Source organism: Falco cherrug, chromosome Z (genome assembly GCF_023634085.1).
Source record: "Falco cherrug isolate bFalChe1 chromosome Z, bFalChe1.pri, whole genome shotgun sequence".
In the NCBI taxonomy this organism is placed as follows: Eukaryota; Metazoa; Chordata; class Aves; order Falconiformes; family Falconidae; genus Falco; species Falco cherrug.
The window spans coordinates 49,473,013-49,487,234 of NC_073720.1; the positions used below are offsets into that span (position 1 = coordinate 49,473,013).

At 39.6% G+C, this 14,222-nt stretch overlaps 1 protein-coding gene across 1 annotated transcript in view; it reads right to left on the reverse strand.

Moving 5' to 3' along the window:
- The window catches only part of CDC42SE2 (CDC42 small effector 2), an 84,417-nt gene that overhangs the window by 33,562 nt on the left and 36,633 nt on the right, over positions 1-14,222 (reverse strand). The window contains exon 4 of the mRNA XM_055698758.1: positions 913-1,235. Within this exon, the coding sequence (XP_055554733.1) occupies positions 913-966 (54 nt within the window). The 5' untranslated portion in view covers positions 967-1,235. The remainder of the gene's footprint in view (positions 1-912; positions 1,236-14,222) is intronic.

Genomic DNA, 14,222 nt, shown 5'->3' on the forward strand with positions numbered 1-14,222 from the left:
TTCCCATGTTGGTTATCTGAGTTCATCCCCAACAACACGGCTTGACTAAGAGTGAGATAAAGTTGCATTCATTTCTTAGAAATGTTAATGGTCACATTTTAATATTTGCATTGCCACCCAAGGATCAGTCTGGCATTCAGGCTTTGTGCAATGACAATACTTAACATGAAGTTATTTTTTTAGTCCTTTGGCTTCCCTAAAGCCAAATACTATCATCTGAGCATTTCAGTGAGCTTGCTTTACTCACTCTGGGATTCTCTTGGTCACTGTAATTCCAGCATATCCTTTAGTAGTAACTGGGCTCTTCTCCACACATCTGCAAGATGACTGTCCCTTCTATACATTCATTTAGCTTGATCTGGATGCCATACCGTACAATGCTTCTTCTCAGAGTGCTAACCGTATTCCTGTTAACTCCACCTTCACATAGGCAGACTTTCTCCCAGCAGCACTGAACCGAGGAACATACTCTAACGGTGCTTAAGAGTATACGAAACCCAAGAATATTCCTGTATATTTTTTCTTTCTTACGTATGTTTGAAATGGTTCTTTTATCAAACTGCTATATACTTTTTCACACAATAGCCATTCTATTAAAAAAAAAAAAAAAAAAGGATTTACGGTATGAGTACCTCCTTGCCCTTCCCTTCCTTTAACCTCCTCTTTAATTCAAAGAAAGACCCTCTCCAAAGGCTTTGGATAGATTTGATCTTAAGGACAAGAAAATATCTGTGTGACAACACTCTAGAACAGTCATTTTTTGTCCCCACTAAGCCATGATGTTAGTTAATTCCTTAATTCTCACTGAGCTTGGCCAAACAGCACTAATTTAAAAGCCATTAAAAAAACCAGAAAATGTGAACAGTGTAGTTAATTATACAGAAACAAAGCAGTGCCAATATTCATACTTACAGGCTGAGGCTGTTCTGCAATGCAGCAGTTGAAACACAACCAAAACTCACTCATTGTTTACAGTCTGAAGTAGGGACACAGATGAAAAGCAGGACTCTGCCTCTGTAAATCTGTCTCCACGTAGCAAGTTCTTTAAATAGGTTTATTTATAATGGTTCCAATGCAAGTATCTTTTCTGTGTTGAGCTCTTCTCCAAAGACAAGTCAGTCCCTGGACAAACAACTTGAAGGCAAAAAGTTACTTTAGAGTCTTCTTTCAGAAGGTTGGATCCAGCACCACAGAAATGTTATGTATGCGTCTTTGGTCCCTAGCGTTAGGTGAACCTGAAAACAGAAGTACATTACATCAAAAAGAAAGAATATACAGAATCTCATGCTCCCAGACAGCCACCCTCATCAGTGATTTCTTGGTAACATCTTAAACAGACTGAAAAGACACTTGCAAACAAGTCACATGCTTATTCCTTCAGTGACTAGCAAAAATGGCATATACCAGAAACCTATATGAGGCTTATGTTCCAGCTTTGGTTAGATGAAGATGTCAGGAACTGGTGTCTAACTTTCAGCAGTCACCTCTGCTTGATCTAATTGTCAAATGTCATTTTAGAATGTAACAATTGCCCATACACCCCTTTAAACTTCTTAGAGAATTGTGCCTGTAGACAGACACTCTGTATTTCTCTATGGAAAAGTTACCCAGTTTATTCACAGCATAAGGTGTAGATAGCATTTAACCCCAACCCTGTTGCACAGCTGTCAAGTAAAAGTGTGTTTTTCTAAATTTTGAGGCAAAAAATAAATAGATTTCTGTATATGGAAAATTTGCAAAATGGCTGGACTTGGTCAACTCAAAGTTATTTTCCTTCTACGCTCTCTACGCTCCTGCTTCACATACAGTTGGCTTCAAAAGAGGAGATTACTTGTAGAGTACAAAACTGTTTCCTTAAACCTCTAAAATTCCTCATGTGGAACAACTGAGGCTCCAGATTCCAATCATTCGTTTGCTAAAATAATGTTTATTGGTTAATCTCCAACCCAGTTTCTTTCAGTAAAAGTGCAGTAAAAATTCCCGTGAGATTTCACCCTGGTTGTTTATCTTGCCATCGATCATAAACTTCACTAGCAGAGAAAGTGAGATAATGACTATTCAGAAGTTTTCACACGCATACCCCTTAATAATTCTATATATGACTGCATCTTCATTCATAGAAGTGTGTGAATAACGACGCATCATTATTTGTATGCAATTCCTCACAATATGAAGTGGTTGGGAGACTCCATTGGATACAACAACTACACACACACACATATATATATGTGTACATACACACACATTCTGTGGCAGAGCAGTCCTCACATAGCTACTGTCTTCTTCAGTTCTCTACATGCCAAGCACGTAAGCAATGAGGTTCATCATTTACTATATACATGCCAAGTTACTGTACTGTGCAGCCATTACCAGGCAGCTACTTTCCAGGACTGTTGGTTAGAACACCCACGTACAGAAATACAGTTACACGTCTCCCATACTAAATCCAAAGGCTCTGGGAAGCTTTCCCACTTCTTACCTTTTAACAGAGGCTCTTCAAGAAATAAACAGTGCAGTAACACCATCTAAATAGCAATACCCCAGCAAAAGTCTCTCTCAGCTCTGAAAAAGCTACTCGTAGTATTTAAATTACGTTTCTATGCCTGTTTGTGGCATTTCTTGCCTAAAGATGAGACCAGGGCTGGCGGGGGTGTGGGCGGGGGATGGAAAGCTCTGCTAGCTTTTCCTATCACTAACACCATACAGAGCAAAGCATTTTATTAAACAGAACACCTGGGGTAACAAAAAAGCATAAATAAAAAAACTCTTTCACACAAACTTCCTTTTGTCAGACACTTCAAAAAATGGTCTTAGGACAGTGCTAATAAGACATGTTTTCATCCTTAAAAGGTTTTTTTTCTACCTCAAAGATGATGACCCAAATCCCATGTATGTGTCAAGAAGTTGCAATAAAACATGGGAATTATCAACCAATGGTATGAAATCCAAGAATGACAATAACTTTAAAAGTCTAAAGAAGTTCTCACTTCATAATTAGGTAGCTTCACATAATTTTCTCAATTCTTCTGTTACTGAAAGTTTAATAAACTTTAAATAGCAAGAGCTGGTGTAACATAGAAAAGCTTGGTAAGAAAATGCTCTGTTGTTCTCTGCAGTCTCGAAATTTGCATGATACACAATTCTTTTTTAAATTTGATTCAGTATGTAATAAAATCTGAATTGAAACATGGTTAACTCCTGTTAAGCATGTAACAATTGACAATTTCAACCCAAAACCTGCACAGCTTCTGTCTCTAACTTGGCGGCTTTACTTCTGAGAAGATAGACTCCTAGATTTTCTGAAACACAGAAATGCTTCCCCATTAGATTATGCTGCTTAGATTATGACAAATTGATAAAGCAAGTACTCAAAGTCAGCACGTTTTGAAGTCTAAGATACTGTAACCTGCCAAAGCTATACATGAATACATTGCACTGAGCTTCTCTTGCTACACAAGTGACCCAGTATTCTGATTTGCAGCTCCTGAAATTGGAACACTCACATTACTGCTTCCTCATGGAATCTTTTTGACAAAGTCCAGATGTAACATACCAAATTCTTGCTCTCACAGAGAGTTAACTTCCATCCTGCTGTTAACACCGTGTACAGAAGACGTACATGGAAAGGGCAGGGAAATTCCGCTGTCTCCTAGTCTGCTCATTGATAGCTGGCACACTCCTCCAGCTCACCGCAGTGCTGAGCTGAGCCCTGGGAACAAACCTGAAGGGCTTGTGCATGCTCCTGTGAGCCTGGAAGGCTCCTCCTGGTGACAAAATACTCAAGGGTACAGAATACTTTCTCCACCCAGCCACTCTCAGCATGCAGGACTTGTGCCCTCTAGGACAGAGTTCTCTTTCAAACCGATTGCCCCCAATTAAATAAAAAACTGCTGAATGACCAAGCCAAGCTAGAGACTGTGAGTAACAGTCTCTGATAACATATTAATTTTTAAAAATGCATTTTATCTTCTATAGCCTGTATAGTGTCATATTTGCCCTTAATATCATGGTTCTGTAATCAGTACCAAACAGATTTTCAATCTGTTGCCTTTTAATTAAAAAAAAATGGTGGTGGAAGGACATACGTATGTATCTGGAAAAATCTGCAAGTAACTGAACCTCTTAAAATGCAAACAAAAGTTTAGCCATATTTATGTTAGAGCACTGGAAAGTTATACACCCCTACTCAGCTAAACAAATTATTTTTACAGTGGCCAAGCTAATGTAAAAGAATAAGTATAAATCTGCTGCACCAAAATGGAACGAAAAAGCAATTTAACTGAAGACAAAAAGGCATATCAGCACTTCAATGTCAACAGCAACACACTAGGACTTACTACTAGTTGCCTGCTTAAAGAACAAGTTGAAACAGGAAAATTCTGCTGCTCTTTTCCAAATTATTGAAAGAAAGGGAGGGAGAGGGGGATGGGAGGGGATGAGCCGGGGAGGCGGGGGAGAGAGAGAAGCACCACACTGACATACAGCTACCTGTCAAGTATTATGTATTATCAGTCCACTAGCAATATCATGAGAAAATGTTCCTGCAAAGCTTGGCCTGCACCCCAAACCTAGCTGCAATTACCCAAAACACGTGCAATACTTCACAGCTAGTTCTCTGCTCTGTCACAGGATCAAGCTTTTAGCATGGCACTGTTCGCCAGTGCTGCTGCACTTGTTTGTGCAGACTTGCCAAATGAAGAGAACAACAGAGGCTGAAGAGCACAGTTCAAGACAACAGCTCCATCATTCTTTGTTTTCACTCTTTACAGTTTATGATGCTCAGAGGGGCAGAACACCATACAGCTTACGTTGAAAAAACGTGGTGCTGATTCTGCCTGAGCAGGAAGGCTAATCACAGTGATGAATGGTGAAACACCAACTTATTTTTTCTCATTTAAACCTTATGAACTCCGAATGCAACTTATTTTAGAGTGTATGATTTACACTGCAAGAACACACAGGACTATCATGCTGAACAATTTTGTCACATTTTAAGCCTTTTATACCTCGTGTACAACTTCAATTCCATCCCATTTATAGAAATTTTAAGTAGTATGAAGAAATGAAGATATTAAAAGGGACACATTGTTTAAAGTGAAAACCATTAAGGTAATTTTCATTACTCTGAAGTTTATTCCACAGTACCTGATCTAATACAAAGACAAAACTGCCATTTATTGTTCAATACCAGTCATAAAGGCAGCAAATGCAAACACTGCATTAATAGGTAAGTGGGGGTGGAACACGTTCTGTTACAGTATCAACAGTTTTTCTTACTATAGCAGTATTAACTTTTCTGTAAGAAATAAAACAGAGCGGGAAAGGAGGAATGGTAAAAACAAACAAAACAAACAAACAAACAACAACAAAAAAATCAATCTCCCCTCCAAGGTCTTCATGTTTCCTGGCAAAAAACAGGCTAGTGAACATTTACTTTAGCTGATCCAAACAGGGATATACTGCATACTGTGGAGAGTCAGTTAGAAGAAAGCTACTTATTAATTATATAGCTTAAGAACAGTGGGCTTTTCTTAAAAAAACATCTATAAAGCTCCTTTTAAGGGTTAACACACTATATCCTTTGACTGCATACCGTTCAGGATAGCTTCGAACAGGAAGTGTGGTAACAATGCTTTGACAATTACTTGAAGCAAATAAAACCACAGGAAGAGAAAGAAAATGACTGCAGATGTTAAATTTGAATTTAACTAGATTTGCACCAAAACTCAGACTACTATTTAAGGCACGGGGTGCTGGTGGTGGGGTGTGAAGAAAAAAGGAAAAAAAAAAAGTGAAATATGCAAAAAGTCATGACTAAGTACGCATGTCACAATATGATCATGGTATGCAAATGTAAGCAGAGGCACAACTATGATTACTATTAGGTTTTTAGTCTCAAGTACTTTATAAGAAAGAAATACACAATTATTTTTGATATGGGAGTATCATTCCATAAAAGACACCTTTTTTTCTTTGCCTTAAAGGCTCAGAACAGCTATCACTTGTTTCAATCCTGCAAGCTTGTAAGCAGAAATTATCACTTCAGAGGGTATTTTTAAGACTGATTTCATATTTTTCACTTTAAATTTCTACTGTTGCCATACTGTTTCCTCTTGCTGCTTAGCAGATACAGTCAAGTGGCAGCAAGAAATGACGGGGGAGGGATTAAGGTGTGTCCATACCAACAGAGAAGTTGTGCTGGTGCACATTTCCACACACTTAACAGCTGTAGCAACTGAAGGATGCTCTCCAGCTCCCAAAGGAATTGAGAAATGTTTACTCCGAGCTTTGTTTTTTGAAAGAAACTGATCTGTAGAACAAGCAATAGAGGTTTTAAACAAACACAACCTATAGTTGCCTTCATGCATGATTTTTTTATCAGATACTTTATCTCACCAGGGCAGTGCACTTGCAGAAGCTCTCTTCCTCCCTTCCCCCCTAGCAGAGCAGGCACTTCTGGGGACTTTGGCACCGCTTTTAATGCACCAATTACCTTTGGCACTTTCAAGCCCTGAGAAACCTGAGCTGCAAGTAACTCTTGCCAGACAAAGGACAACATCCACCCTCGACATAGGCCGAATAAGGCTGAAATCCCTTTTTCACTTCCTCATAACTTTCCCACACCTATTCTGTGCCACCCCCACCTGCCCCCCACCACCACAAGTGCTTTAGGGTTTAGTTTCAAGACATTGAAGAAGATGCTTCAAAGTTTTGAGCTAGACTTTCCTGTGCATTGTCAAACTGTGAAGGCATAGGTCCTGACTCTGTAAAAAGCTATTTCATTCTTGTATTTCTCAGCATTATGACTAAAGCTATTTATAGGATTTTATTATAGGGTTTTATTTTGGGATTATTGGTCATTTGGAGTCAGTTCCTTTTTTTGCATCTATTTATACTGAAATGGTTTTCATTAGCATATTTCCTTAAGCAACTTAGGAACAGATTGTACTTCAAATGAAGCTCAACATAAATTAATAGGCATGAACGACTACATATTATGAGAATGCTTTGCTTCTGAATTAAAAGTTTCAAAGCATTTGAAAATTGTGGAATAGGATGAAGGTACTCTTATGGCTTACTTGAGGGAAAAAGATGGGTTGTTCTTTTAATTCTTGTTAATAGAATGGAGTCTAGTCTTAAGAAAGATACCATATTTCGATGGAACCAAAACACCTCCAGTTTTAGTTTGTGTTTTCACTTTGTAGGAAGCCACAGCAAGTCTCCCCACAACAAATACAGCCATCAGAAATAATACATGGGAAGGCAGCAGAAGATACAGGAAGGGAGCCACAGCAGCCACAGCCTTACAGCAAGTCTGTAAAGTGAAGTACTAGGCTTTTCTTACCAGATCACCAACAGCACGAGAGGGAGCTGCAAAGCAGATGAAGGCAGGAAAACACGCCCTTCGGTCAAGGACAGAACAGCTCACGCAATGTGACAGTAAACATGATGTTTTCAAGTGCCAGCTGGGAGGTTAAGGCAACGAGCCTTTAAATGTCTTTGAAGCATGTTGATAGTGTGTTTTATCATTGACAAATATCCTGCCCAACACCCCTCCATCCCACCCCCCATTTTTTTGTGTTTGGTTTAGTGTTTGGTTTGGTGGGTTTTTTACACACACCCATCCCTGCAATTGCCTGGATTTTACTCTCTATCCATTTTGTTAAATTTAATTATTTCAGCGAAGTAGGCCACCCCTCAAAAGGTCCTTATTTGTGCACAAAACAAACAAATGAGACAGAAAATATTACACCGGTCCCATTAAAATTCCCAGTTTGAAACATAAAAGCATAGTTTTTTGGGACCAAACCAAGTTTAACAGGCAATACTGTGTCAGTGACTGAGCAGTGCACATAGCCTTTTCCCCAGCACTGACATTTCAAAACTTCTGGTGTCTTCAGTTGATAATTGCTTTCAATACACATGCATTCAATGCAGCTTTCTGAAACAGCTGATAGCTCATACTATTTCCCACACATACATGCAGACAGGAGCTCACTTCTCAGAAAACCACAGCACAGAACAACTAATAGTTCTGCATGTGAACATATAGAGAGGCTAACAGAAAACTAATGGCCCAAATGTATTTATTAATTAACAGGAAGGCAAACTAAAGACAAAATAAATATGTTTTGTCCTACCTAGGACATAGTCTAGGCATAATATATTTTGCTCTACCTACAAAAAGTCAGTTAAGAACAAGTGAGAAGCCTTTGAGAATCCACTCCTATGGTTTAGGGAGTGTGATTTCATTTTGACTGCCCATTCACATAAAAAAAAAAAATAACCTGTTAGCCAAAGTTTTAATTGGTCAATAACGTTATCTTTTCAAGTGGCAAACCCTATTGAAGGTAACACAGAAGAACACTTTTCTCAGCTGACCTCCTTGTTGATTCTAACAGGTAATACCAGTCAGAGAGAAAAAATAAACATGGCAAACTACTGGTCTAAGACAGGCTTTGAATAGGGTACTTTTCCCATAAAGAATGGAAAGAACTAAAACCTCCCTGAAGAGTCCCCTATTATTACTTCTAAAGTAATGATAGGAAATACTCAACATCAGCATCCAGAGAGTCCCTCATTTTAACAACAGCGTAGCATTAAAAGGAATGGAATAGTCCATGGGGGAAAAAAATACCCATGACAAACTACGTGACAGACCATACAAGATATTCAAGGGACTCCACCTGCTTTTTAGTATGACAATAGGTGAAAAGCATTATTCACAGCATTTATAATATTCCTTTTTCCACACAAAACTAATATACTGAAGCAATTTCCAAGGAAGGTTTATGATAGAGGAAAACAGTAAGTGGGAACAAGCAGAGAAAAGGCCATTAAAACCATCAGTTCACACAGGCAAACCCTTACCAGTACAGTAAGTGTTTCACAGCACACTGCTATGGTACATTTTACCTTACTATCGTAAGATAGCCTTGCAAAAGAAGTCTGCCCTTGTATCTAAACATTTTAATGCACTTCAGCAGATGATTGCTGTCACTTCCTCAGCTCATTCAAGTACAAAACAATTATGAGAACAACTACAGCAAGCAAAGCACCATCGTGTTTTGTGGGGCTGGATAAGCTGAAGTTTGCTCAGTCATCCAGTAACACTAGCTAGGATGCACATTGGCCTGTTCAAAAAGCCAGATGAATCACCTCTGTTCAAGCCTCCCTTGGTCTGCAGTGATCAGATATTTCAAACAGGAAGAGTGCATCAGCTCAAGCACTGTGCTTCTGCTTTAGCTTTCAGTTCTGTAGCTTGCAAGCAATGGTTTTCTGTTCAAAGTGCAACAGAACAGCATATTTTTCACCTGCTAGCATTTAAAGCCCTACAATTTCTTTATTACCTAGCCCTTATCATTTCTCTGTTATTAGCTGCTTTAGATGACCTGAACTCTGTGCGCATCTGCACGTATGCACATGGGAGACTTGATAGACACCTAAAAATTAACACATACCACATTTTCAAATTTCAATTCTATCACTCTAGAATAGAAATGGAATTTATGACATTTGGAGTATGTACTTACAGAAGTTACAGGCAGAGACCTATTAGTTCATGCAGCCCATCTCAGGTGTACCAGTTCCCAGGTAGCAGTACAGTCTATTGCACTGTGCAGTCTATCTTACTGTGCAGTCTATCGTACTTCCAGTGCTCCCATTAATTCTCCTGAACGACCACTCTGCAGCTTAACACAGATCACATCTGCCATCTTCAACTCCTGCTGTCTTCAGTGGTTGCTCATTTAAACAGCACTCACACAGCAACCACATGTAAGCAAGTCTAAATTAGGCTATGATTGGTCTGGAGCGGTGTCTTTTTCCTGACTAGACACTTATAGCAGTATATTAAAATATTTGGTTTATTTCATAGGAGGTCCACATTCAGACAGAACATGGTATAGAAATACAAGTGATACCACCCAACTTAGGCAGGAAAGCAGGATGTTACTGGGGTGTGTGGCAGAGCCAGGAAGCACAGAAGTTTTAGAGCCAGTGAGAGGTGGCAAGTGTTAATTGGACCTGTTAGGGTCTCACTCTAAAAATAAGCATGGGGAACTGCAACACTAGGCTGACAAAGCAAGTCTCAAAAAGAATGCTCTAGTCAGAAACATGTATAATGTAAAAATGCTTACCACAACTACATGTGCTTTCGGACCAGAGCAGAGCGAGGGGGCAAGATCTGAAAAATTGCCCAGCTTTTCCTCTTCTCATATCAATAACCAGAGATGTGCTAGCACAGTGCTGTGTAACAGGCAGCAGAAAGTGACACCCGGACAGGAGGGTCAAGTTTCATTATATCTAGCAGTATACAGCAAAAGATGGTTTTCTTCCTCTGCCTCTAGACATTTCTGAAGTCACTTAAGGGGAAGGAAAATTTAAACATAACTGTGGCAATCAAGAATTTGGGTTCACGTACCATAACTTTAATACACCATAATGTAGAAGAGTGTCCTAATTCTATAATCCTTAAACAATTGCACGGAAAAGAATTAATTGAAATACAACTACTAAGTAAGAAATATGCACAGAGAGACTCTAGACTTCCACAACACAGATAACCCCTCTTCTATCCACTTCCACACACAAGAAGCCTACCAAACATCATGGCGGCATGTGCATGTACATGTCCGTATGAAGCCACACACACAACCTATAATCCAGTAACTGCAGCAGTCACAAAGTATTTCATTCCTATGACTAAATCTATCATGCTATATATACAGCAAATATGAAAATTACTTGCTTTTACCTCAACGAACCTCAGACAGCTAGTCTGTATTAAGAACGACCACAAACTGAAAAAAGTTTCTGGGGCCAGCTAGTAAAGAAACATTTCATGTATTAGAGTTGCAGTAACTATGAAATAACAATGTGCAGGTCAACAGCACCTTTTTTTTTTTTTTTTTTCCCTGAAAGGAACAGTCATATTGCAAAACAGAGTGAGATTTAGGGCGCAGAGAAAAATAGAGGAAAAACTCTTCAGGAGATTTTTTTATCTCTACAATTGTTCGCAGTAAGCCACTGCACATGCACACATAAGACACAGCTTATAAGTAGCAACACCACCAGGACCTACACAGGGTTGTTTCATAGAGGAAATCCTATAATTCAGTATAATATTTTGGGACCACTTTCAGACTGCAGGTTGATTCAGATATCGCACACTAATTAAAAGGAATTATTGCTCTTTTCCTTCCCCCAAGTTAAGAGTCACTGCCAATGTTCCTTAATATTCAGTTGAATTTGAGTACTTACCCCTTGGAAGAAATACTTACTACAGACAACTCTCTTATGTCTTTTGCAAAACACTGATATAATGTTTATCTTCACATACAAAGGCAAAAGTATGAAAAGATGTAACTGCAAACAAAATCTTGAACATCCTCACTGATTTTCATTTTGTAAATAGTATCTACTTACTAATTTTTTGGTTGGAAGTGCAGGTCAAGTTTGTTGTTTGGCAAGTCTGTGACAGATGCACCCAGAGCGAACAGTGCTTCGGTTCAGGCATCCCCACAAAGAGGTCTGACTGAAGTCAGCCCAGCTGTGCAACTGCGAGAACTATGCTAGGCTGTGCCTTCACAAGGACTAAGGAATCTAGGCCATGTTTTATCAGAAGCCAACGGTAATAGCCTGAGCTGGGACTACACAAAACTAAAACTGCTACTGCTGCACACCTGCACATACACACCAAAGCAGGGTTTGACTACGAGTCAATCACTTTCAGCTATAAATATGTGTAGCCCCCTAGCCCATTGAACTCTCCTGTATAGCAGCAGGCTGCAAAACAGTGACCTCCCCCTTAACCAGGGACACCTCTCAAGATTACTTCTCAAGGCTGAGAGAACCCTTACCCATCATCTGTTATCTATGAGGTAAAAGATATTTTGCATTAGTCCTAAAATTATCATAGAATCATAGGATATCTTAAATTGGAAGGGATCTGTGAGGATCATAGAGTTCAGCTCCCTGCTCCTTGCAGGACTACCTGAAACTAAACCACAAGACTAAGACCATCATTGAGACACTCCTTGAACCTTGACAGACTTGGTGCCATAACCCTGCTCCAGTGACTGACCACCCTCACAGTGAAGATCCTTTTCCTAAGGTCCAAACTGAACTTCCCCTGATGCAGCTTCATTCCCTTTCCTTGTGTCCTATTGCTGGTCCCAGAGAGAGGAGATCAGCACCTCCCCTTCCGTTGCCCCCCTTGAGGAAGCTGTAAACCACCATGAGGTGACCCCTCAGCCTTCTCTTCTCCAAGCTGAACAAACCAAATGACCTCAGACACTCCTTCTCAGTCTTGCCCTCAAGACGTTTCACCATCTTGGTCACCCCCTTCTGGTCACACTCTAATAGTTCGATGACCTTATATTGAGGCGCCCACCACTGCACACAGTACTTGAGGTGGAAATGCATCACTGCCGTGTAGCCTGGGACAATCACCTCCCTTGACTGACTAGCCATGCAGTGCTTGATGCATGCCAGGACATGGGTTGGCCTCTTTGGCTGCCACAGCATGCTGCTGACTCATATCCAACCCGCCACCAACACAAATGCTTGGATCTCTTTCCATAGGGCTGGCTGCTCTCCTCCAATTTGCATACATTACCAGGATTACCCTGTTCCAGCTGCAGAATCTGGCACTTGCTCATGTTAAATCTTACACAGTTGGTGATTGCCCAGCTCTCTAGTCTATCCAGATCTCTCTGTAAGGCATCTCTACACTCAAGGGGGTCCACAGCTCCTCCTAAGTTAGTATCACTGGCAATATTACTTAAGGTACATTTCACTTCTGCATCCAGATCATTTACAAAAAAAAAAAACCCAAAACACGTGAAGGGCCCTAAAATTGAGCCCTGGGGAACCCCACGGTGACTAATCACCAGCCTCATGCAACCTCACTTACTATAATCCTTTGAACCTGACCCATCAGCCAATTGTTCACCCAACACATTATGAATTTATCTATGCGTGTGCTGGACATTCTATCCAGAAGAATACTGTGAGGCAATATCAAAAGCTTGCTGAAATCCAAAACCCCACACTTGCTGGCTTCCTTTGGTCAACTAGATGGGTGACCTTGTCAAAAGAGAAAATTAAGTTCGTTAATCAGGACTTCCCCTTTGTGAACCTGTGCTGGCTATGACAAATGCCTGCATTGTTGCTCAAGTAGTTTTTGATAACTCCCAGAATAACCATCTCCATAATTTTACCAAGCACTGAAATGAGACTGACAGGATTGTAATTACCAGGGTGTTCCTTCTTACTCTTCTTGAAAATTGGGTTAAATGACTGCTTAAATACCATTAAATTATTCCTTAATTGATCACCATTTCATTTTCATTCGATCATTAATTATCATTTGATCATCATTTAATCATTAGTAAACCCCTTTTAGTTAACCCCATAACAATGGCAAAAGCTGGAGAGGGACTTTTTACAAAAGATTGGAACTAGCTGATCTTTAAGGTCCCTTCCAACCCAAACCATTCTATGATTCTATGACTTCTCTTAAACATTCATCTGCAGCGCATGTCTTTCGATACACTAGACACCATGAACAACTTTAGCAAATTAACTTTAATTATAAGTTAATAAAGTTTAAGAAATCAGGTAGAGAGAGGTGCAATTTTAAACCTAAAAGACACTATGCCATAACATATGCAGAAAAATAGCCAAGCATAACATATATCAGCTTAAAATAAAAATGCATGGTGTACAAGACAAACCTCCAACACTGAAATGTAGTATCAATGGAGATACCATAATTATTGACCTAGTTAAGAAACAATGTGGTGTACAACAAGGAGTTTCAATGTGTTCCAGAAACTTAACAAAGTACATATTCTCAGCAGAACAGTTACTGTTGTTCTGAAATCTGAATGCACAGGAAGCTAAATTGTCCCCTCAGAAATGATCCGCCTATTTTGCCACAAAACACTGAACTATCTTCCCTGTTTACCCACAAAAAAGTCAAGGCCATTACTGCTGAAAATGCCCATTTGGAAAATGCCCTGCAGGTTCTCAGTGGGGGTTAAGCCACCTGGAGTTTTACTGCCAATGTAAAACCACTGTAAATTTCAAATCATTTGGCTCTCCTATGAAAAACCCAGGTATACAGTGGCATAAGGCTTACTTACATTGATAGGTATCCAGCGATCAAAAAAACCTAGGCTGAAGGTGCGTCAAGGCTAAGAGTTATTTTTCCAGTG